At 32.7% G+C, this 26,516-nt stretch overlaps 2 protein-coding genes across 2 annotated transcripts in view; one reads left to right on the forward strand and one right to left on the reverse strand.

Annotated features, from left to right (window-relative positions):
- Positions 1 to 6,177: 6,177 nt before the first annotated feature.
- LOC130899856 (uncharacterized) overlaps positions 6,178 to 26,516 on the forward strand; it is a 36,486-nt gene continuing 16,147 nt past the window's right edge. Inside the window, exon 1 of the mRNA XM_057810004.1 lies at positions 6,178 to 6,358. The gene's annotated coding sequence lies outside the window, so the exon portion shown is untranslated. The remainder of the gene's footprint in view (positions 6,359 to 26,516) is intronic.
- On the reverse strand, positions 13,434 to 14,471 carry LOC130899886 (tigger transposable element-derived protein 4-like). The gene has a single exon (XM_057810055.1). The coding sequence runs from the start codon at positions 14,469 to 14,471 to the stop codon at positions 13,434 to 13,436; it is 1,038 nt and encodes a 345-aa protein (XP_057666038.1).

Genomic DNA, 26,516 nt, shown 5'->3' on the forward strand with positions numbered 1-26,516 from the left:
CGAATAAATCCCGCTGAAGTGTGACCTCATGAACTTTTTCTCCAATCTTCATAACCTTTTTCTTCTTTACACTTGCAAAAGTAAGTATTGGATTTTTCTTCAGAGATTTGTGAAATCTATCCGGATTCATATTACATTCCGTTATAAACTGATCGCGGAGAGACATCCCAGATGAAACAGTGCTTAGCAAGCAATTAGCAACTTCTTGGCTAGTAGCCTGTCCTGTAGAAATATTATATAGATTATCTTTGTCTATGGAGGAAGTGAAGGGATTGGTGATCTGCTCAATGCTATGCATGAAAGCTTTAATTTGCTTTTTATGCTCCTTGAGTCTATCTGGATGTAAGTCTGCGGCGACGTCTTCACTATTGTTACTCATCCCTGCACGATTTAAAACGTGTGAAATAATTCGAGTTCGAGCTCCATGATTTCGTGCCCAACGTTGTCTGGCAGAAATAGAGCTCGTCAGGTTCACGATTCCCGTGAGCCGACGTGCTGCTTCACCATTAATTGTTTGCTCTAAGGTTAGGTCAACTGGGATCCGCGAAAAGGGTTTTTGGGTTCTCCTAATACCAAACGAGCCTTTAGCAATTTCCTCTCGAAGACCTGGATGTGTATTGCTAATGTGTTGAAGTTGATTTAAATAAAACACTAGCCACCGGCTGTAATTTTGTTGATTGAAGTAGAAAAACAAACAGACGATTTTTCCAAGAACATAAATGTATGCATCTAAATCTCCAACTCTTATACTTCTGATAAATAAATGGTAAAGATTTATAAAATCAATGTACATAGCATAAAATTGTGCCGTTTTACCGTGCTTGCCTCGTAAAGTTTCTGCTGTATATTGATCATATAATTGGAGTAGATTTTGTGTATCTGGATGCTGTATTTGAGGCGAGCTATCTTGAAGCTGCGAGAAATCAGTGAGATATTCAATTACACAATCTTCGATAGTCAAATTCGTGTTTTCCAAAAAAGACTGAAAGTGAAATTGCTGCAATGATAACTCCATAATAGAATGTAATCTTTTACATCTATTATAATTTTTCCCAGTAATAAAACCTGAAACTGATCCTTCAGCAATTAGATCTGATTCCGTCATTATATTAGTGAGTCCGCATTCTTCAATAAAAGTGCCAACTGCTTTGAAAAAAGCCATTTCGATGTGAAAAGCCCCCATGTGAATAAAAATGTTATCAAATTTTGGAGATTCTTGAGATTGTATGCAATAACTCGTGCGAGCTATAGCTAAATCATATGTAACCTGAATGTATGGAGCGTTACATTCCTTTGCAACTTCTTGGCACAATTCTAAAGTTTTCAAAACTGTTGAATGATTAGTGGGAGACTCGTTTATGGGAGTCAAATACGAAATTTTTTGGACAGGTGAATTATCAATGTAAATTTTACTATTATACCCAACCCACATTGGAGTACCATATACATTGAGCTTATGCGACAACATCCACATAATATCTAATTGTTTAGCTGTAATTAAATTTGCAGGATCTTTGTTGAGCGCGGAAATGTCAAGCTCATTCCAAGTTGCTATTTTTAATATTTTTGTAAATGGGCGCATCTCAAAAGTTATTTCTTCAAAGGCTCGGCGTTTCCGGTTTCTCGGTGTTAGAAGCGTAGATTCTGATGTATTGCTGCATACAGTTTGATTAGAAGCTAGATTTTCAACTTCATTGGCAGCTGAAGATATTGAAGGCATTGTATCTGCATTTGGAGCAACGTTTTGAAAAATTATCCCCACTGTATCGTGAAGAGTATCTTTTCCATTTAGTGTTTCGACGAAGCGATCAAAGTTATCGAAGGCAACTGCCGTATTTAAGTCCGGACGACGTAAGATATCTTCAGGGCACACGAAGGTACTGTTAGCCGTAGAAAAAGTTAATTCGGTCTCTAATTCTTCCAAAGTAGTATACGAACAACAGTGCCCATATTTAGATAACAAGTTGATTATTTTTTTGCTATTACACAAGCTTTTGACTGCTAAACCTAAACTTATATGTTTGGAAGTTTTGATTTTATGGTTTGAAGCAGCGTAGATCATATCTTGTCCAATAGAAAAAATTGCTAGATCGTTATTTGTTTTCCTTATTTTACGTTTTTCCCTCGATAGATGCGAAACATCGCCAATAACAAATGTTTCCAAGAAGCAGGTTAAAAGTTCTGGCACATAATCTAATTCACCTTTAATTAAATCTTCAGCAGTACAATCATCAGGCAATTTTGTTGTCGTACAATTTTTAATTTCCTCTCGGAGTTGTGCTGCAACCGAACGAATTGTCTCCTTCATTGCCATGCTTCTAAATAAATCACTATATGCCACAATATCAGCTGAAATCGGAGCAAGAAACTTCTTTTTTTCAGCATAAATAATTTTGATCGTTTTCGAAAAAGTACCCATGATCTTACTTTCTAAGTGGCGATCGGAAAATGAACTGCTGCTAATAGAATCCGATAACAACTTGTATTGTTCAACTAATAGTTTGTGGTATTCTTTTTTTACGTGATCAAAAAAAAGGCATTCATTTTTTTCAACAACCAATTCTTCTATCATTTCACACAGCAATTCATAAGCTGTATTCGAAGCCTTGCGTTTCTTTATAAAATCACTTTCTTCTTTTTTATTAATGTCTCGCAAATAAAGATCTTTACAGCATTTATGATAAGGAATTGCAGAAGTATCCGCAAAAGAACTGATTTTCTCCAACATCTCAATGTCATTGTGTTCTGTAGCTGCACTTTTTAATAATTCAATTGTCCGTAATTTATTTACTGCTAATGGCACATCGCGGCCATGACGGCGTTTTCGCGATTTTTTGCAAATGAAACACTCCCTTAGCAGCAAATCTGATTGGATGACCTATTCATCTGCATCTGATGGATCATCACAATCATCCGAGTGAGGCTCAAGGTTGGTTGATGGACCCGCTCTGAAAATGTTTGACCCATAATTAGCACTATCATTTTATTGTTATTCAATAATTAGAAATCTTAAATTTCGAAGACTTTTAAAATGAATATAAATGAAGATGTCAAATATTTAATATTATGGTGACATTATGCATAAATGAAATAAATTTTTGAATGAAAGTCGTCAAAATTTTAATTTTCAAAAAAAATTACTGTGAGAATTTTCATATTACAAGCAACAAAAAAACCAGAATGACAAAATACATTTTTTTTCATGAACGAACAGTTGTAATTATTAATTATAAATATGAATTTTGAAATTACGAAGAAAAAATAAAAAATTCTCGAAAATTATAACATACATTTTGGTCACAAATTTTAATTTCTGGTAACTTTTATTTAATGAATTTTTGTATCGGACCATTATTTCCCACGTTAAATTATACATTAATAACATTGCAATCGATTAGTTCTATTTTTTTTCATTTTAACACTGAAATACGATAGATAATAAATAATATAATACATTGACACTCACTCGTCTATTGTATCAACAACAGGTATTATGCTGGGAGTATACACATCGAGACTCTCTCCAGCATGTTCTGGTGCATCAACACGTGCTTGTTCACTTTCTGGAGTAATTTGATTTTGGCTTCGAAAATCTGATGGTATTTTGATTGCTGTGAAAAGTTTATAGCACTGGGCATGATAGCCATCGTTCAATGATGTTTCTTCCGAAAGTTCAACAGTAGCATAAGTGTTGCTCGATCTTCTGACAACAGGCTTCGCTTTGCGATACTCCAAAATAGTTATACACTTTTTTAAAGTTTCTGGAGTAAACTTTTTAATTTTTTCACAAGTTTCTTTTGCACAAAAAACACATTTCACACTTACGTTACTCATTATTGTAATGAATGTAAAACTAATCGCATTAAATTCACAAAACAATTACAAAACACCACAAACAAACGAAAACGTCGAGCGTCTACCAAAAACGAGCACGCTATTGTGATCAGCTGAGATGCCATCATGGCGGCAAACGTTAGTTTAGGGACGGTGCGAGAGAGTGAGAGATAGAGAAAGAGCGAGAAAAAAAGTGAGACGCGGAGTGGGGAATACACAGCTCTCAGCCGCTGTACGCTTCACCTTTGCTCCACGATTCTACTAACATCGCCCCATGAAAACTGTCAGATTATTAGTTCTTTGTAATTCTAATAGTGTTTCCTTCAAAATAAAAAAAAATTGAAATGCGCTCGAATATTTCAAGGTGACGTTTTTTTTTACAACTTCGAAACTCGCTTGTTTCTTAATGTCACGCTCAAATTGTCAGATTATTGAGATATACAATCTTCTCAATGTAATTAATCAACTTTTTCTTAATCTGACACGCTCGAGTTTTTCTATGGATCGATTTTTTTTTACCAATCAGTCGGGTTCCCCTCAACACACCCCACCATATGGAGGGTTCATACTTGGTAGAGGTACATTAAAGGATGCAAGGATTCTCCCTATATAATTTTCTGACACGCTCGAGTCACTTCAAAAATCCCCGCTTGGGCTCCCCTACTATAGTGTACATGTCTTCATTCTTATAATATATACATATCAATTTAGCTGTATCTTGTCTCAATTTTTATTGATTTTTGTTTTAATTATTTTTCAATTTCTATATTCTTTGTTTTATCCTAATTAATTTTCTTTCGAATGTTTAATTATCATTGGGTTAAGATATGTTTTTTCTTTATTATCATATATTCTGCTGTGTAGGTTAGAGTTTGTACTGTTGTAAATTTATTTGTTCTTTTAGCTGGTTTTCTGTCTTCTGTTGGTACCATACTAAGGTATCCTTATGTCGTTATTCTCCCAGAAGTTTTAGCTTCAGATTTGATTTTTAGCTTCAGATTTGATTTCTTTTGATTTACATTTATTATTTCAACTTTAGTTTTGCCATTTTTCTTATTTCTAAGGATCAGACATCCATTAATTTTTGGATTATATTTTTAAAATTTACTATAACATTATATCGTCTGCAAATATAAGCATTTTTATAGGTTATGTTTTTATATTCAATTCTATTCAGATCTTCACATTTTTTTAATATATTTGAATCTATCTCTCCTAGGAGTGACCATCCCAAATGATCTTAAGGGCCACGTATTTTTTTAAAGAAAATAGAAAAAAAAAGCCAATCTGTATACAAATAATACAATAAGTTATTGTGTTGATATTTTGGCGAGCCACACATAAAATTATATTAGTATTAATATAAATAAATACCAAAAACTTGGGAGTTAACATTTTAAACATAATTAATTATTATTATAAAATAACTTGTAGTATTTAATAATTTCCCTATTTAGTCATTTAGTGAGATATTTGTTTCTCGAATTTTCACTAAGCTTTTGTAAATCAGCAGAAATGCTTGTATTTTCAGATTTCTCAAAAGTGAAAACAATACTATTTGCTCGTATATGTTTTTTTTAGATTAGATTATTATTTTTACTTTTGTTGCGATTCCGCGTTTTCAGGCATACCAGAATAGACTATTGGCCCCCAAACTCTCCCAGGCAGGCAGCGGGTTGGCCATCCCTAGCCAAAGAACACCTCTGAGATGAAGAGGAGGCGCTCCATTATGTTAGAAACAAAGAAATGTAAACAAAATGAGTATTTACATATTGTAGTCTATGAGTTCTCAGCCTAACATAGAAAAGGATAATTTAATAAAATAAAACCAATATTATATCATTATAAAACCAGTATAAACAAAGTGACTCATTTTATTTTCTCAGCATGTTGATACCAACGCAACGATTGTAATAAAAACATTTTCATACTTTCCTCATATCAATGGTCAATATATATTTGCCTTTATCTGGCAATAAAAAAATAATTGAAAATTGTAAAATATTGTAGGGGATATCTCGTTTAAAATACACAATTTTTTTATATTCTTTGGAACTTTGGCATTTGCTGGTCTGTCGACGATATTATATAACCAAAATGCTGCTACTCTATTTCAAAGGTTAACATATTTACGTGTGTACCCTGTATTTAACTATTGCATATTGTAGAAAGTGAAGGTAATAAAATATGTGATTACCATATACATTTTTCTTCCCATACAAACTTTGAAGTATTTGTTTAATGAACAGGACAACATTTTTAAATAAATATTTTTTTAAACACATCAAAAGGCTTAGTAGCTGAGCATAAATAAAGAAAGTGTTTTTTTTAGGTCTCTCCAATATTGAAATGCTCCATATTTTGAATGTCAACTAGAATTCATTAATGGAAACACAAATAATAATGATAGGATGCCACTTGTTCAAATTATTGTATTCATTATTTGACAGGAAAATGATTTTTCTATACTCAGTTGAAGAGTAGTAGTATAGAGGCTAGTAACGTTTTTGAGAGAGAATTCCAGGTCAGTTGATTTTTTGATATGTCGTTCTTCTTACTCTTTCGGTTAGAGTCTGGGCTACCTGGCTAGCAGTAGCAGTTGCGTTTGTTAATGCGCATCCTACCTGTACAAGTAATAATCCTGAATTTTTTTATAATTATTGAACGCGTTAATTTTAAAGTTTTGTCTTTAGATAGGTCTCCCAGACATACATTTTTTATTGCCAGACATTTTCAGTGTACAAATTTTTTATTTCCTAAAATCAAAAATTCAAAACATTTCAGAATGTCCGTATTTTTTATATTGTATTCTTTGAAGATAAAATAGTCTAAAGATAATTTGCCAAAAAAATTAAAAACTCATGTAAAGTATTGCCCTATGATGCTAGTAGTCAGAGAGAAAGAGAGAGAGTTGTAGAATATGATCAAGAATGAGACAGAAAATAATTTCAAAAGTACGTTACTTACATTCCTTCTATTGAGAACAAATTTATATATAAGAAATTCAAACATTGGAACAGAAATAAAATTGGAATAAAGTTCAATTAGGGAGAAGAAAATTGAAAAATGCGTCATTAACGTTTTAAAATTTATTGAATTTATTTAAAATAAAATTTGATTTTTCTAACATTTAAAAGGCCCAACTTTACCTTTTCTAAAAAATGCTGGCGTGTACTTACATCCAGTAAGCACCTGGAAAAATGGTATAGCTTTCTATAAAGAGACACCAAGGATTCGGTACAGTTCATTTACGTTGATGTATCGCTGATGATTGCCTACACCCATATTTTTCCAAATTTTTGAAAGATGCGTTTAAATTATCCATATTTCCCAGTAGTATAATTTAAATATCAGAGTCTGAACAGCATATAACAAATTCTGCATCTAAATCAATTTGACAAAAGTGGAAAGTAATGATTCTTCAGTAATTTTAATATAACTATGTTATTTACAATGTTTTAAGAATGACATTTATTAGAACTTCCGTAAATTGTTTTATTAACAATAAAAGTTATAACATTTCTTCAGTATCCCAGTGATAAATGAAAAAGTTAACAAGACCTTCTTTGAATTGGATATTTTTGAGTTCTGCTCCAAAATTATGTGGCCGAACTTGATTTGGACCAATATATACTGGACAAGTTGATTCTTCTCGGCGTGAACGCTCACAATTTTGATAGACGGCAAAAAATATTGGTCGAAGATAATGTCAATCCGAATAGATTTCTTATGGAAGATAGTACTCAGAAATTTTTTAGATATACCGTCATATGTACATCTTTCATTAGATGCAACAAAAAGAAAAAATCAACAAGACAAACATCAAAAGATGACATTTGTTGCTCAACAGTGTCTATGAGCTTAGCTAACTGTGATTTGTTAGTTTTACAAATTTGATCCATCCGGATGACACATTGATGTTGGCATTGGAATAAGTGGGAATGTCAAAACTTTCTCGATATGAATCTTATGAGTGAGGGAAATCCCCAACATTCTACTGAATAGAATCACAACTCAACAATTTTATTCCCTAAATCAATTCATTTTTCTTTGGCGATTTAGCAAAATTAAAGACTTTAGTTTTTTTATTGGCTTCACAAATCTACTTTCATCTTCAACGCATTCATTGACAAATTGGTTCCTTAAATCATTAACATTTTCTCATTTAGTAGAAAATCCGCAACCTCAGGAGAAGCAGGTCTTGAAGTAGCAATCTTGTACAAATTCTCCTTATATAATGTTTGATCGAATCAATTTTTTTCAATTATTTCAATGAAATCAGCAATTTGTTTTCCATACATTTTTATTCTATTGGGTTGTAATTTTGCTGTAACATCTTACCTTAAGACAAACATCCAAGACATGTGCGTTGACGTGCAGCTATAAAATTAGTAAAGTGAGCAATTCCACTCAGTCATTTTGCCACATCGGCATTTATAGTTGGTTCTAAAGTGAGATCTATTGGTTCTCATGAGAATGGCTTATCAGTTCTCTTGACTCCAAAATATCCTTTATTAAAATCATCTTCTAGTCCGCGATAGGTTTTATTGACATTATTCAAATTATCTGAATATTTTATATATATATATATATATATATATATATATATATATATATATATATATATATATATATATATATATATATATGTTGTTATTACGTGAAAATCAAACTATTCTTGTCTTGATGATATATTTATATTATATATTTTACATCGTAGCTCATACAATACATTCTACTACATACACGTGCATTTTTCTTCAACTTAACTTCTTACAACCTTCTTCTTCTTTTTCTTAAGTATAAGGGAAGCATTACATTTAAGTATCACAACACCCTCTCTTAATGCTGACCTTATTCTTAAACATTTATAAATATGTATTAAATGGTTGGAAATCGGCAAACTATCAGAAATGAATACTAAATCAATACCCTCTCTTTTCTAAAAGATTATACAAATAAAAATTTTATCCCACATTTACCAACAAAATAATCATCCTAAATCTACATACAAAACTTTGCAATTCCTATCTTAATTAACCAATCCTAATCTTAATTTATTCAAACAAAATTGGTCCTTGTTTTGGGCCTTTGTTAAAATATCTGCCAATTGGTTTTTGCTATTAATATACTCCAACGTCATATGCCTTTTATTAACAACATCACATACAAAATTGTATTTGAGATCTATATGTTTCAATCGCTTGTTGATCTCAGGATTTTTTATTAATGATATTCAACCCAAGTTATCCTCGTATACCTTGAAACTGTCAGTAACTACATTAAAATCTATTAATAGTCTTTTAAAATATAAGCACTCCCGAACTGCATCACATAAAGCAATTAATTCTGCCTCAGAGCTGGAAAGTGAAACGCAGTTCTGTTTTCTAGTTACCCATGCAACTATATTCCCGAATACTTTAATAACAAACCCTGTGATTGACTTCCTATCCAAAATATCTCCTCCCCAATCTGAATCTACAAAACAAACCAATGGTGTTTGACTACATGTTCGTTAAATTTTGCTTCCATTGGAGTTCCGCATGGTTTACAATTGTCAAAATTAAAACGCTTCAGAATTCCCTTCACATATTTTTCTTGACTCAACTTTAAAATGCCCTTTTCCATGTTGTAGTCAATTTGAAGCCCTAAAAAATATTTCAAGTCTCCTTTGTCTTTCATGTCAAATTCTTTCATAAACATATTTTTATATATTTCCAAGGTCTGCAAGTCCGGCCTGCGAACATAATATCATCTACATATATTAATAGATATAATAAATTGTTACCATCCTCTTTTGTATAAAGGCAATAGTCAACTTCTGATCTTTTGAATCCCAAATTTATTAAATAATTATTGATTTTTTGATTCCAGCACTTGCTTGCCTGCCTTAAACCATAAAGTGCCTTGTTCAACTTGAAAAACTCACCTTTCAGAAATGCTGTTTTAACATCAAATTGCTTAATAAAGTAATGGTTTTGATTAGCAATGGATAATAGGGTTCTAATAGTAAACATCTTAGCAACTGGTGAATATATTTCATCATCAATAAATGTGTTCTTTTGTGCAAACCCACGCACAACTAACCTTGCCTTATATTTGTCTTGCATTTTCTCTTCTAGTGGCTTTTTTGTAAATACCCATTTTGTGTTCAATATTTCTGCATCTACTGGTGCTTTGACCATTTTTCATGTTTCATTCTTCATTGAGTCCAGTTCTCTCTGCATTGCCTCTATCCACATTTGTTTGTCATGTCTTTCGTTTATTTCTTCAACACTCTGCGGAGCGTTTTCTATGTACGATATAGCATCAAATGCCATGAACATTTCAAAGTCTGAATACTTCTCTGGCAATTTTATTCTCCTTTTTTCCTTTACATTACTATTATTTCCATCTACATCCAGATCTAGTTCTGCTTCTTCATTTTTCTTCATATTATATTCCTCATCGAAGTCTTCAACATCTTTTCTATTTTCTTCATCATCAATGCAGATACTTATATGTTTGGTTTTAAAATAGAACTCATTTTCATTAAACTCTACATTTCTTGATACAATGATTTTGTCTTTTTCTATGTTCCACAAACGATATCCAGTGTTGGTATATCCCATCATTATACACTTTTCTGCTTTGCCATCAAATTTATCTCTAAACTGTTCCGGAATATGGGAGAATGCTGTGCATCCAAATACTTTCATATTTTTAATGTTCGGTTTTATACCGTTCCAAACCTCAGCTGGAGTTTTATTGTTTAAATTACTGTGTGGACTCCGATTTAATACATAGGCTGCCACTCTAACTGCCTCATTCCAAAATCGTTTTGATAAACCAGCTTCTTCTAATAAAGCTCTAGCTTTTTCTACTAGAATTCTATTATATCTTTCACTTTTCCCGTTTTGTTGAGGAGAATATGGCGTAGAATAATCTATCACTGTTCCATTTTCACGACAAAAATCATTAAATTCACCTGAAATATACTCACGACCATTATCGCATCTTAACACTGACAATTTTAAGTTAAACTTGGCCTGTACAGCATTAACAAATTCCTTAAAACATTTAAAAACTTCATGTTTACCTTTAATCATAAAAACTTGAACAAAATTAGAATAGTCATCTATAAATGTTACAAAATACTTTTCTCCCTCATGACTAATGGGTGTTATTGGACCTACCACATCTGAATGTACTATGCCTAATATCCTAGTTGCTCTGATCCTGGTGTTATAAGTTAACCTCGTCATCTTACCCTGTATACAAGATTCACAAAAATTGATTTTATTGATTTTCAAATGTTCTAAGCCATTGACCATATTTCCTTTAATTAGTTTTTCCAAATTTCCATTACAGATATGTGCTAATCTCTTGTGCCATAGTTTTAATTCATTATTTTCTATTTCAGTGTTTAAGCATTCATTAAAATTTACCTCAAAACTAATTTCATATAATTTGTTTCGTTTTCCAATCCCTACTAATTCTTCATTACTATATAAAAATACTTTACCCCTTTCAAAAACTACTTTGATGTTGCCAAGTTCCAACTGTTTTACGGACATCAAATTTTGTCTAAGATTTGGTACATAAAATACATTTTTAATAGTACATTCAATTCTTTTATCACATGCATTACTAAATACTTTAATATTTCCTACACCTATTGCTTCAATAAAATTATTACTTTTGGCAACCGCTATCTTAATAGGGTTATTCAAAATCATATAATCAGAAAAATAGTCCTTGCTGTTCACTAAGTGATTTGTACAACCGCTATCGATATAAAATAAAATGTTTCTGTTACTTACAGATTTGTCTTCTTCAGTATTATTTTGAGTCATGAAACATATACCTGTGTCAGTGTGTTTTTCATGTTCAGCTAAATTACCTCTAGGCTCTTCTGTTTCTCTTATATTGCCATATCCTGTTCTGTTACCTCTAGTACTTCTTGATCCATTTCCATAGTTGTTAAAATTTCCTCTTTGGTTATTAAAGCTTCCTCTATAATGTCCCCTTTTATTGATCGAAAACCCTCTGTATACATTACTTCCATTATTATTTCTTCCACAATCTCTTTTATAATGCCCTTTTTCTCCGCAGGTGTAACATACTCCTGTGTTTGCCATAAATGCTGCTGGCTTTACATATTCTTTTCCATTTTTGTTCAATTCTGTATCACTACTTGCTTTTCTTCTTTCTATTTCAGCACGTAATTTTGTTTTTACTAAATCTAATGTTAAGTCTTCAGGTGGTATATTTTCTAAAATGGTGATTACTGTTTCCAATGTATGGGGCATTGCCATTAATAGGGTACAAACTAAATCTTCTTCCTTCAAATCTGCTCCTGTAACTTTCAACTGACGCACTGTTTCATCAAATTCCGTTAGAAATATTTCTAGATTACTTGGTTCTTTTAATTTCATACCCATGAGTTTCCTTCTTAATACCATTTGGCCTGGTATACCTTTTTTCTCATATCTCATCTCTAAAGTGGCCCACATCTTATAAGCAGTATTCTGTTCTCGAATCAATTCAATTTGTGCATCGTTCATGCATTGTACAATATAATATTTACATCTATTGTCTCGTTTTCTGGCTTCTTCCTTTTGTTGAACATCTGTGTAATTATTAGGGTTATATTCTGTAGTTATACAATCTAAAACTTCTTTTTCCATAAATAATGTCTGCATCCTAAATTTCCACGTGTGAAAGTTATTGCTGTTCAGTGGTTCAATATTAAAACTATTCTTGAATGTTCCATTGTCTGCCATTTTTTACCCTTCTCCTTTTTTTTTTTCTTTTTCTTACAAAATTTAGTATTAACTTACGGGATGCCTGGGCCCATAACCTGTTGTTATTACGTGAAAATCAAACTATTCTTGTCTTGATGATATATTTATATTATATATTTTACATCGTAGCTCATACAATACATTCTACTACATACACGTGCATTTTTCTTCAACTTAACTTCTTACAACCTTCTTCTTCTTTTTCTTAAGTATAAGGGAAGCATTACATTTAAGTATCACAACAATATATATATATATATATATATATATATATATATATATATATATATATATATATATACATATAATACTTATTAGTATTATATATAAGGGTGTTTCATTTTCAATGGTAAAAAATAAAATGTAAAATTATTGCTGACTTTGCTTTTGCCCTGAGTCTAGGTGATTTATAAGTTATCTGTGTGAAATTTTTGGGTAAGTACAGTAGAAATTGTTTATAACGACCGCCAAGGGGTCAGAGAAACGTGGTCGTTATAACCGGTGGTCGTTATAACCACCCCATTGATAAGCTTGATAAAATTTTAGAAGAGAGAATAAAATACAAGAGGGAATAAAATACAAAAAAGAGGGAATAAAATACAAGTGTAAAATTAGCATTACATGTATTAAAATTAAATATACATACATATACATACATACATAATATTTAGTGTTATGATATTTAGTAAACAAAATACAAAGATAAATAAAATAAAGGAAACTATGTATGTATCTAAAAGAAATCTGTGATAAGTTTTTGCTTGACGCTGTGTTTTTCGTAGTAAATTTTTTCGAGTTCTCTTTCCACGACCATCAGAGCATCTTTGACGTGTGGCTTTGGCTCTTCCTCAAAAGAAAAAAAATCGCCTTCATTGCAGAGCTAGCCGAAGGAGGAAGAAATTCCGCTGATGACGTTGAATCTTCCGCTTCATCTTCTTCTGGGGAATGATTTTCATTTGAGTGAGAAGCTGATGCTATTATCTCGACGTCAGTTAGCTCTGACGATGTTTCGATGTTTTCATCGACAGCAGCATATTGATTAAAATCGATATTTATCCCCATTTTGGGAGGTAAATCAATATTTTCTGCCCAATCCGCCAGATTTTCGGTATTCGACGTTGAATTGGATTCTGAGTTATCAGAGCTAAGAAATCCTCCATGACGGAAACAATTTCTTATTGTGTCACCGTCCACTCTATCCCAAGCTTTTGAGACCATTACTATTGCTTGTAGCAAATTAACGTTATGTTCAATATTTTTTTCAATATTGTCGATCATTTTCAATACCAATAGCTTCCTGAAGTTAACTTTTAGTTCCTTTATGACCCCTTGGTCCATTGGTTGAAGCACAGATGTAGTGTTTTCTGGCAGGAAAACTAATTTTATGCATTTTAGAGATGCCACATGAGTATGTGCTGGGCAATTATCAACTAAGAGTAAAATTTTCTTGTTTTCCCTTCTTAGCTCTCCATCCCACTCGCGCAAAAGTTTTTCAAACAACTGGGATGTCATCCATGACCTTGTGTTTTGTTCATATTGCACTGGTAGGTTCTTAACGTTTTTGAAACACCGCGGGTTTTTTGATTTTCCGATGACCACTAACTTTTTTTTAACACTCCCTGTCAAATTAGCCGCAACTAGAACGGTGACACGGTCTTTCGAGTGTTTTCCACCAGAGCATTTCTCGCCCAAAAACTTGAAAGTTTTGTCAGGAGTGAGTTTGTAAAATAGCTCGGTTTCGTCGCAGTTGAAGAATTCTTCATCCACGTAGCCTTCGCGAATTTTCGGCCAAACGTTACCAAGCCAATGATCCTTCACCCCTGCAGGGACAGCTGCCGATTCACCTGACATTTTTGCGAAGACGATATTATGGCGATTACGAAATCTCTGAACTCACGATGGGTCGGGTTGGAAATCTTTGTTCAGCATTGCGGAAAATTCTCGTGTTTTTGTAAGTAAAATCGGGCCGTTAATAGGAACGTTTTTCTCCCTGTGCTGTTTAAACCATTGAAGTAATGCTTTGTCTAGATCGGTGTGCTGAGTCCTTCTAACTTTCTTAACCAAAAAAGATTCCTCTTCAAAACAACGTCTTATTTTTTCTTTGTTTGCCAACTCAGTGGATATCGTTGAGTGGGAAACGCCGAACTCTTTAGATAACATCGTATAACAAATAATGTTTGCTTTTTCTTCAATTTTCAACGATTTTCTTTTGGACATCTTGAACACTTGACACTGAGCTCGCCCTTTGAAGCACAAGAACAACTGATGGGAAAAGTAAACAAAATAACAACAGAAAACACCCCACCTGGTCTTCCAAATTTCGTGGAATGAACTGAGTAGTGACTGCGTTCTTCCTTTCGACGAAATGCCTACGTTGTTTACATTCTGTAGGTCGCTATAGCCGATTTAACTTCGGGAAATTTCCCAAAATTACGTTACTATAACCGATGTCGTCGTTATATCCACTGTCGCTATAAGCGATATATTTCCTTTAAGAAAGCATACTGAACCAAACTTTTTCCAAGAATCACGTCATTATAGCCGGTACGTCGCTATAACCGACGTCGTTATATAAAGTTTATACTGTATTTACAAAATACAAATTTTCAACTTAATCTAATTTTATTGCTGAAATTATAAATCACAAGCTCAAGATAATGATTGATATAAACAATAAGATAGTCCTTTAGTTAAAAAATCACATATTGTATCAATTATTCAACTATGTACGATGCAATAGCCTTTTTAGTTCGTTTAGTGACGGCTTTTCTGTGATTTTCGACGATCCTCAATAAGAATTGTTTTTGTTGTTCGTCTCTTGCTTGATTCATAGAACCATTTTATTAATGCAATACCTGTCTCTGCAGTATCATTAACAACCTTAAGGGCATCAACATGACTTCGTAGAGGTTCCATACAGGATTCTAGGATATCAGTAATTCCAAACATTTCAAAGAAAAGTTTTGTTTTTTTAGTAACAAAGTCACTGATGTCCTTCCCTTCAAAATCAAAGGTTTTGCTTTCTAATCTTTTTGTTTATTTTTTCTTTGCAGGTTTTTGGTCTAAATTCAATAACATTTTTTCCTGTATAGTCTTAGGAATATGTTCATCCACAAAAGCCAATCTCACGTTAGTTTCGGAAAAATACCACAGATGCCTCTTAGCGACAGTGAGTGCCCTTTTTTGGACGCCTTCATTAGGATAAGCTTTGAGAAGCTGAATCATATCCGAATCATTCTTTGGTGTATATCTACTTACAATTGCCTCATGCAAAAATCGTACATATATAAGGCTAACAAAGTGTGCGACTCTTGTCATTCCGTTCAATTCTCGTTGAGGAAAATTCAACTGTTTAGTGAAGATGGCAATTAAGTGCATACATTGCTTTTGCCATCCACCTTGCTTGGTGCCAAGCTCCTGGGATTCTAAAACTGAACTTTTTCTTACACCAACCCCCTAAGTAGAGAAGTGATAACTCTAACAATTCCTTGTAGTCTTCTCTAGGATGACGGCCCGTTTTTAGGACCTTTTCTATGTAACTTATTATCTTCTGTCTTTGTTCTTCTAGAGGGCCTTCTAAGTAACTATTCTCATCCAATTTTGTTGTGTATGACATCTTATCAAATGAATTCCATTGACTTTGGAACTTCTTGAAAATCTGCACGTCTGGACCACTTGAAGGCGTGCGATAACACTCCTCAAACACTCTTTTTAACATAAGTTCATGGGTGTGGTGACGGCAAGCTAACCATAACAGTGTGTGATTTAACTCTTTTTCAATTCTTGTACATGCCCCTTGGATCAACCTAACCAATTTGATGCGGTTGTGTCGAAAGATATACCAATGATCTTGTCACGTAGTCCCAATCGGTCACTAGAACTGCTAATATATCTTCCAGAGTCTTGACACTTCCGTGGGCTACTCAGGGTAGCAGTTTACTATCCCAATGTAATACCAAAGGTGGAGGATTTTCAAAAAGTGACTCTTAAATTTTCTCTGCCATTTTGGTTCTGTTAATTGTCCGAACTCGATACACATTAGATGGGGACACAGAAATATTAGAAACGTCACGACCAAGACTCTTTGCTGTTGCTATGAATGAAGTACTTGCTTGCCAAACAGAAAGCTGTTCCCGATCCCAAGTAGACGTGAGTGTTTGATCAAGAGGTTTTAATTTAGGAATCGCTCGTTGTTTTTGTGTTACTGGAGCCAAAAACTCACTGTCTTTTTCATCTTCGGATGATGACGCAGATGAGAATTCAACTGCTACTGTCTTATTAATCTCAGCTATAGATTGGAAGTGTTTTGCTTTTGTATAACTCTTGTTTTTCTTTTTTTAAAGTTTTCGTTTTAGCTTTAGCGGCAAAAACCTTATCAACACCACTCATTGATGAACTCATGCGATCTTCTCTTTGAGACATGAGAAAGTCTTTATCTTCTTGTGATACTTCAGTCATATCCATTACATTTTGGCGGGAAATGTCAAATAATTCGACCAGATCACCTTTCCACATCTCGCGTTTTAACTTAACCTTATCCGTGTTTCTTGATTTTTCTTTGCCGAGATTTTAATATTTTTTGTACAGTTTCTGTATGCTAATACGAATGTTCTCTTCAGTTTTAACAGGTATATTTGCTTTCTTCCAAACTACTTGAAGTTTAGTACTGGTGGATTTAGCTGCTTCAGAAAGTGTTTCATTCAGTTCCTTATGATGGTGAATGAATACTAAGAGTACTTGTTCCTTTGAAGGAAGCCGAGCTCCTAAAAACTCACTACTAGGCACTTTTTCTAACAGCCAAATTCATCTTTTAGTTGCTATTTTATATATTAATAACCTGAAACACAAGAAAACAAAGTCCATTAGAACTTAGTGTTTCCGATTTAACTCAAAATTAGAAATACGCAAACCAGGTTAAAAACTGTTCATGTTCAAAGTGTGCAACCTCTAAATGTTGTCCGATCGTCCTGAAACTCGAGACAGTTAACGTTTGCATTACTTGGACGCAGGGCAAGAGCAAAGTCATTTGAAATTCAAACTTTTGGAAATTTGAAACACCCTAATATATATAAATATACATTCATACAATATTTTTACTTCACTCGCATTTTTCGGGACTGGATACTGTTCGATTACTGAATATTTTGCTTTGCTGAGACGCCTTCACTTGATAAATTGTGACCTAAATAGGTGACTTGTCGCCTGAAGAATCGGCATTTTTGTGGATTCAGACTCAAATTGTATTTTCGACAAGCATCAAAAACGAAATTCCTATTACTACTTATGTCATCCATATAGATAAATGCTTTTTCTGGAGTTAAACCCGAGAATGCTATGGACATCATTCATGAAAAACTGTTTGGACTAACGTTCAATCCGAAAGGTAGTCTCGTGAACTATAACGAACCTTTTTCTGTGCTGAAGGATGTTAATTTTTTAGAAGATTTTAATGTTTCTCGTATTTATTTCAACATTCTCATAATTCATGTTTAAAATTCAAACATATGGATTTTTACTTGAAATGATTGCTCTAGCTAAAAATACTCCCTGTGCTATCTCTTGATGTTCTACTATTTTTTCTTTTCTTAACCTTTTGAAATTTTCTGCCAACCTGTATATTTCACATCTAGGTGGTATAGCTAATGTGTCATATTCTGGGTTTTCGAAAATTTGGACAGATACTGGGATACTACATGAAAGTTGCGATAAAAAGTTGTATTGATAATATAAAGAATTATATTAATTTTTCCTAATGTTGTAGCTAATCCTTGCATTATTATGCCCTTAATGCTTATTTTTTAATTAGTCTGAATTAATTGTTGTGGAAAATTTTGTAATATTTCAATTAATGAAATGTCTGCTCCTGTATCTAAGATAAAGTTGCAGGTGTTATCTAAGATATTAGTCTGAATTTCTACAAAATTTGAAAGTGATAAGTCAAGTCTAAAAATTAAATAATTATCTAAAATCGTGGATTTATCATTTGTTCTACCCTAACTAACTAACCCCAACCGTTGATTTTCATTTGCGGTTTCACTCTTGAAAACTTGAACTGTAATTTCTTGACCTGTAATAGTTTTGATTACTCTTATAATACAGTACTTGCCGATTTGTCATGTTATCTACTGAAACCAATTTCCTAATTATTTCTTGTGTCGATTGGAAGTTACCAGCTGCGATTTGATTCCACTTTTCATATTTCGGCTTATTTCCTCTAATGACGTTTCTGTAGTTATTAAATTTCTTGCTTTTCTGTAAGTCTTGTTTTAACAATTGCTACAGCATTTGTTTCGTTTCCCTGTATGTTCAATTGCAGAAGCTCCAATGCGTCTAAAAATGATTGCAATTTGCTGGCTTCTCCGCTGAATTCTGTTGGTAAAATTCTGCAACCTAAATTAAAAAAATTCATTCATACTCAACGCCATTTCACCTTGTATATTGTTTGTAATATTTCACCCTTTAGTTCTTGCAAAATTGAGTGTGGTAATGAGATCTGATAATTTAATATTTCAAATATTCGTGATATTTTATCTTGAATCTTATCAAAATATAGTTTGCATAATTCTTGATGACTTATATTTAAATTTTTCCTTATTAAATTATTAATTTAATTAATTAAATTGTTAATATTAATTATTAAAAATAAAATTATTATAAGAGCTTAATGAATTACTAATTACGTCCCTATGTATTTCGAGTTTCTTTAGAACCTCTTTTTTTTAAAACTCTTACTTTGTCTATTTACATCTTCCACTATTTCTTTTAGCTTCACATCAAATTCTTCCCAAGTTAATGACATTGATTAAGTTTAGTGTGTCTCGGCTCGTTTTAGTATAATCGTACAATACATAAATACATAAAATCTAGATATAGGATATAACCATGTAACCTTAGTATAGAGATAAATATTAAAAATTTAAGAATATAGACACATAAAGAATAAGAATATATATAACCATAAATTATACGTACAACTTATCATACACGAATTTCGTAGAAGTACTTACAGTTTTTATACACTTAGGGTTGCGACTGGTGCCTTTGGATCTCAGGTATCTTCTGTGTATTTTCCAGACGGACCATACCAGTTTCAGGATTAGAATGATCACTATTAAGTACATTAGCTCTGTCATTTGATTCATTGATTGTTCGTCCTGGACTATGAAATTGTTATTTACGGCTCCGTTGTCTTGGACTTCTTGTTTTGATGATTTGCCTCCCATTTTGTTTCTTAATTAAGGATGTTTTTGCTGAATCAGTTAGTTTACTTAACCAATGTATGTTGATCAGGATCATTAGTAGCCTTGTGTTTCGCAGGATCGCCATGTGTTGTTGGGGTATTTGGTCAGGAACAGTAATAATAAAAACATACAAAAATCACTGGGTGTTTATTACGTTAACATAATACTTACGGCTAAGCCTTTTGACACTAAATACACTTTTCTATAATATACGTAAAACCGGCCTAATATACTAAGTCGACAAACTACCATGTCGAGAAATCATGTTTCCATTAATACTCTCTCTTTCGTATGAAGTGACTGCAATATATATGTGTTTTCATGGTTATTGTGTACTCGACAAGGCTGGTATTGTTTACCTCTAATGAAAGTGAACACGATCTGTATTTGTTTCTAAACACCGTACTGTTTTTAAATTCCTTCGAGTAATTTTAATAATTTAAAATATAAATCTTGTTATGACTTTTTCGAGTCACGTTAGTTCGTTTAATAATAATATCTAAATTATTTTATGAAATTGTTAAATTACTTATCAATTATGTAATTAATTAAAAATATATATAATCAGATATGGATTCAGTACACTTTGTTTCTGGATCGTAGAAATGTACCCAAGTCTCATCCTTAGTAACAATTCGGTTTAAGAAGTCTACATCGTTTTCAAATCGAGCACAGATCAAACGTAATGCTTTACCCTTCCACGCTTCTGGTCAACATCAAACATTTGGGGATTCATTTTGCAGCAATTTTTCTCATGTCCAAATTGACGTAAACTATATAATGAACGCGTTCGTATGGAATATTCAGTGCTGCAGATATCCGTTTTAGCCCAATTCAACGATCTGATAAAATCATGTCATGAACTGCATCGATATTTTCGGGGATATTTTTTCACGGTCGCATACGAAGGACATTGATTACCAAGAGTATTAAGCATATCTTCGTAAATCTGCTTACCTCTTAACCCTTTTAATTAATAATTGGATTAATACCCAAATTTTATTTTTTGGAGACCATTGTGTTTGCCATTCATATTCATATCCTGACCTCTCATGTCGGCAATATTAATATCCATTTCTTTCAAGTAATTCAATAAAAAATCAGATAATCCCTAGCCAGTAGTGTTTGTAACTGGGCAAAAAAATGTTCTCGAATTTCTATACTTTTTGAATTGTCATTAATGAAAACGAATCTAACAATAATCGTTATCTGGTGGCTGATATCAGGTGTACAATCAAGAGTAATTGAAAATATTTACAATATTTTAAGGTTTCAATAATAGTTCTCTTTACTTCTTCTCTTTACTTCTCCTATCAGGAAACTTAATTCATTTTGTATTTTATTGTCCAAATAGTGTGGCATTTTTTTGCTATCTTTTTGAACCTTATCAATATGTTCGGCAATTACGTTATCAAATGTTGCAATTGTCTCCATAAGTTTAAAAAAATTGCCGTTACCTTTTTTGAAAAGTGTTTGAGTGTCCATCTTTTATTTTCCATTTGAATTAAATTTTGATTAAAAGAGTCGACAGTAAAACTTTTCTCAATTGATTTCTTCAAAGCAACCCATTTTCTAACACTCTCAAAATGCCTTTACTTGTTTCATGCCTTTCTAAATTCCGAGACAAATGTTGCCAGTCATATACCTGCGGCCAACAGGCTGGATCATTTAATAATTTCTTATTTACCTTAAGAATATCTTCACTATCTTCAGTTTGTGTATTTGCTGGCGTGGGAGTGTTCGTTGTAGCCTGATCCAGCGTGTCCTTTTCCACTACTTCGGGCGCTTCGGCGTACGATTTATTTTCTTGCAATTTTTCCAGTCGTTCTTCTTTGTCCTCGTTTGACTCAAAATATTGAACATGTGGGTCTTGGCTACATGGAGGTTGTGGTTCTTTATTGCTCCTGGACACAAAAAACTTTTTTAATGATTCAGCTAATCGTTTTTTGTCTTTTTTTCTAACTTCCTTTTTCGGTATTGTGAACTAGAAAGTTTCTTTCGACCATCAGACATCTAAATAATTGAACTATGATTAAAAATTTTGGCAAATTGTCTAATATAAAATAATTAAAACCTACCGCTCAGTCCATTCACAATCACTGAATAAAAATAAATCAAATAGACACTGATCTCTTTCCCTAATTCGTAATATCGCAATCTTTACTCTTTGCTCTTTGGATTTCAACTATTCAACTTAAATTAAAAAAATTAAATAAAGGCTACGCAAACTTAGATAAACACGAAAACACGGCATTAGAAAAATAAAAAAATCCCACATTCTCAATGTCGGCAAAGAGTCTAAGAATCAAAAGCCAAAAGAAAATTCGCGATTCCTTTATTCAAGTAAACTATTAATATATTCTGTCATTTTTGTGGCAAGCGGCTTATTCTTTATTATTACCTATTTATTATCTTTCTTACGCCGCCCGATTCGCCCGAACGCTCAACTCACTATTTTGGTATTGTTGTAATAATAAGAAAACAATATTTCGGAGAAATGCCCCTATCAAAGAAAGACACTTTACGCTTTGCGACTAAATATTGCATGATAGGGCTCTGCTAGTTTTTTAGAGATATTTTGCCTTTTGCCGCCCCGTGTCAGTGCCGTCCGGGTGCCATGCACCCCCGGCACGGCTCGGCCCTGATCTTTGGGAATAATATTTTTTTCTTTTGCCTGGATATTACCTTAAAATTATTTTTGAATTTTTTTCTCGAGAACATTATTAGTTATTAAACTAATTTCAGTCTGAGGCTGAAGTTTCTGTTCATAGTTCTATATATCACATAGAGATGATAACAATACACAATTTTTTCAAAAACTTCCTATTTCAAATTTTTTTTATCGATATTACGATTTTTTTGTTAAGAAGTATGTGGAATGTCTGAAACTATTTTATTATACTACTTTGATTAATGTAATTCACACAAATGATGAATATTTTTTCAATTGCGGGTTCAAAATGAGTAATTTTCTGTAACAACTCTTCATGATTGAGTTTCTCCATTCACTCAATGATTTTTTGGAAAAGTTTTCTATCATTAGACGAATAAAGAATTTGTTATTCACCTTTATTCTGTTTACGATCTTTATTGCAGTAAAAACAAACATTATTAAGTCGTGGAACTTGAATGTTATGTCAGAAATATCATGAAAAACATTAGTTTCGTTGATACTTAAATCACAAGTCGAGCTAATAGCAACATCTAATGTTGACTAACTATCTAAACCTGGAGCAACATCTTCTGAAAGTACCGCACTGTTGAAACAATAATTAGGATGTCCTGACATGCACTGGCTATTTGAATTTTAAGCAACATGTTCTGGTATTATTTCACTATTTAAACTCAGTTCAGAATCTCCTGATGTTTGACTATTTAATCCCGAAGAAACAACCTTACATGCTATCTCATTGTTTGAGTCACGTCTTTCGCAATAGTTCCACTAATATCTACTGGAATACTCGTTAATAAAACAAGCGGACAAAAATATAATTTTTGAAACGTTAACGACGCAAAAAATGTGTGCTTGTGAGACCTATCTAAAGACAAAAATTTTAAAATTACGCATTCAAAAATTATTTAAAAATTCAGTATTATTATCTAAACAGGTAGGATGAGTATTAATAAACGCTATCGCCAGCCAGATAGCCCAAACACCAACTGAAAGAGCAAAAAGGACGACACATATAAAATCAGCTGACCTAAATTTCTTGTTTTCTAAACGTTGTCAGATTCCATAATATAGAAAAACTATTGTTGATTTTGTTATTTGTTCCAATCGTTCGCGTGTCTTTCGTCAATTATTAAGGTTAAAACTACATGAAGGAACAGAAGTATAAATAATAGACTATAACAGAAGCAGCAGCAGTAGCAAGCACATTTGTGATAAATTGTATCTAAATGTGCCAAAACAAAAAATTTTGAATTATAGCATTGTGTAAACATTACATAATGCCTTTGTCATAGATCTAGTACTTCCATTTTGTTGATAGACTACAAAATGGCAGCTGAAAAGACGAGAAACGATTGAACCTAACCACAATTAAAATGTGTTATTGATGAATCAGTTATATATGTAATACTCCTGTATGGACCGTTGGTATGGGAAAAAACGTCCCTACGTTACGGTGCCGACAATATTCATTTTCTCTCTCGTTCGACACACTTTATCTATACTGCGCATGCTTCATGCACGCAAAAGATGCGCAGAACTAACTGAAGCGCCCGGAGAGAGAACGTTACACTATTTGTTTCACTTCAAAGTAATCCTTTTAGAAGAATTATCGTTGCTCTAGGCATTAACTTGAAATTTATAAGTTAATAGATGATTCGCCACACTTGATTACACCTATTATTTTTCTTACAATTCTAGCTCGTCAGTAAATCACAAAAAATAGAAGAAGCAAAAGAGTCTACGGAATTCAAGTATCACAATCATCAGTGAGAAATTGTATTAGAATAGTAACGAAATACAAAACAAAGTCAGAAGGAAATGAAAATATTCCTCTGGCAATCTACTGAACAATATCTATTTTTCTGATTCAATTTTAACATGATCTACCATGGAAAAATCATCGCTGCTCTACGCATTAATTTGAAATTTAAAAATTAATAGATGATTTTCCGTTAACTTTAATAAAACATGTAGTTAAAGTATCTTGCCTTGTATAATAAATCCTTCTAATATTTCAAGCTTCTAGAAATCAGTATAGTATCGTAGTGTCGGATCGTAAGGACTTTTTTCATATTCGAATGCTAATAATTTTTGAAATAAATCTATTTGTGTGGACTTAGTTTTTCTCATATTTGACCAGAAAACGTATATCTTATTCTTTCAAACGAAGGTTTCAACAAAATGGTTTTTGTCTTTTTGGGTAATAGCACAATTTTTGTATGCCAGAAAAAGTGTCGAAATGTTTTTATTTTGAAACTGTCGAACTCTAATTCCATAATTTGTATCCCTTTAGGATTTTTTGGAAACTATTCGGTTTAATACGATCATGATGTCGGTCGTAATCATATGATAGGATCCTACTAAATGAAAATTTAAAGTTCTTGTAAAAAATGTTTTAAATTTGAAATTTCCACCAAATATTGGACGCGCCCGCCTTTCAAATACTGTCATCAAAATCTGGTTCTAGGTTAGGATCCACAATCAGCCGATAAATGATCTATCTCCTCTCAAATAATAATAGTGTCCGAGAAGCTCTTTTAATGATTTGACTTACTTGGAATTACAATTCAACAAGCAAAGATTAATCAATTTCTAAATGATCAGAAAGTCTTTCAGGAGTGTGTTCTAAATATGGAAACGTTTCGAGACCATATTTCTGATTGAAACTTTCTCGGAGGTATCAATTTCAAAATCAGATTTTCTCTCATTTTATTTCTGATATTTCCGTTTCGTTTAGTTAAAAACTCTTTCTTAATGATATTCGATATGCAGCTCGCGTGTCTTTCAAATTCTCACAATTTTCTTACGTGTCATACTTTTATCGTTTTATTCTTATTGCTTACGTCATTAAAATATAAGAAAATGGCATCTTCATCATTGTTATTTTGTTTTTTGGTTTTAATTATTTTCAGCATTCTTTTTGAGACCAGGAACATTAGAATTTCACTTATTTGTTCTTTTAAATTAGCTCAACATTACGAGGGTTGCTACTTAAGTTTTGAGATATGGCATCACTCCATTCGTATACATTCAATATTGCATGAATATTTGGTTGTCGAAAAGATTTCGTTCGAGTTTGATACCGCATAATTTGGGAATCGCTCAAAAAAGAACTAGTGAAAATTAGCTGAAAAATCGTAATACGTTTATAGGATCGTGAAAAGCGTCAAATCAGGGATCTATGCATATGATTCAGAAACTAAACAATAATTGATTGTATGAGTCTTTCAAGACGAACAAAATCCAACAAAAGTTGGAACCCAATGATTTCTCCTTATTTTCGCAGATCAAAAATAAATTGGGAGGTCAACGTTTTTCTACACCTGAAGAAGCGGTTGATACGTTTTTTGAGGTTATCAGCGATTGAGACTGTCTAATCATCCGTGTCCTGTCAAACCATGATATTTGCTTCCCATTGTCAACAAGAAATTTCCCTCGAACAGTTTTTCTTTCTTGTATAGAAACTGCGGTTTCTTTTGGGGGCCTTTTTAGGCAAGGCGCTAATAGGGAGACACGTATAGGACGTGTGGGGTAGCTTGACACGAAAGACGTTTACATGCTACACGTGCTGAGTGGTGGGGGTTTGGATTTGATTGACAGTCGGGACATTTGACAATCGAACAAAACATTTATATCTATATCACCTAATAAATTTATTCTATCGAAGAAGAAATAAACAGTGGACAATTCAGTTTCGTCTTTATATATTCTCGATTTTTTGTATCGTGAAGCTCTTCGTTTTTCCTTTACCGCCTCTAGTAACTTTTCTTCTGTCATTTTGTGAGCTCGTCAATGTATTCGATTTTGTAGATTACAAAATTACATGCTGTGCGTTACCTCAAACGTGCTATACGTCTCCCAATTTGCCTCTGGTCTTAAATTTGTACAACGCAAGGGTATAGAGGCAATCACGAATTAGTGCGCTGGTTAGGTTAGGTAAGAGATAATCATTAATTAGTGCGCTTGCGAGGTTAGGTACAT

This window comes from Diorhabda carinulata, chromosome 12, assembly GCF_026250575.1.
Source record: "Diorhabda carinulata isolate Delta chromosome 12, icDioCari1.1, whole genome shotgun sequence".
Taxonomy (NCBI): Eukaryota; Metazoa; Arthropoda; class Insecta; order Coleoptera; family Chrysomelidae; genus Diorhabda; species Diorhabda carinulata.

Coding starts and splice junctions, on each gene's coding strand:
- LOC130899886 (XM_057810055.1), bottom strand. CDS start 14,471: ATGTCAGGTGAATCGGCAGCTGTCCCTGCAGGGGTGAAGGATCATTGG.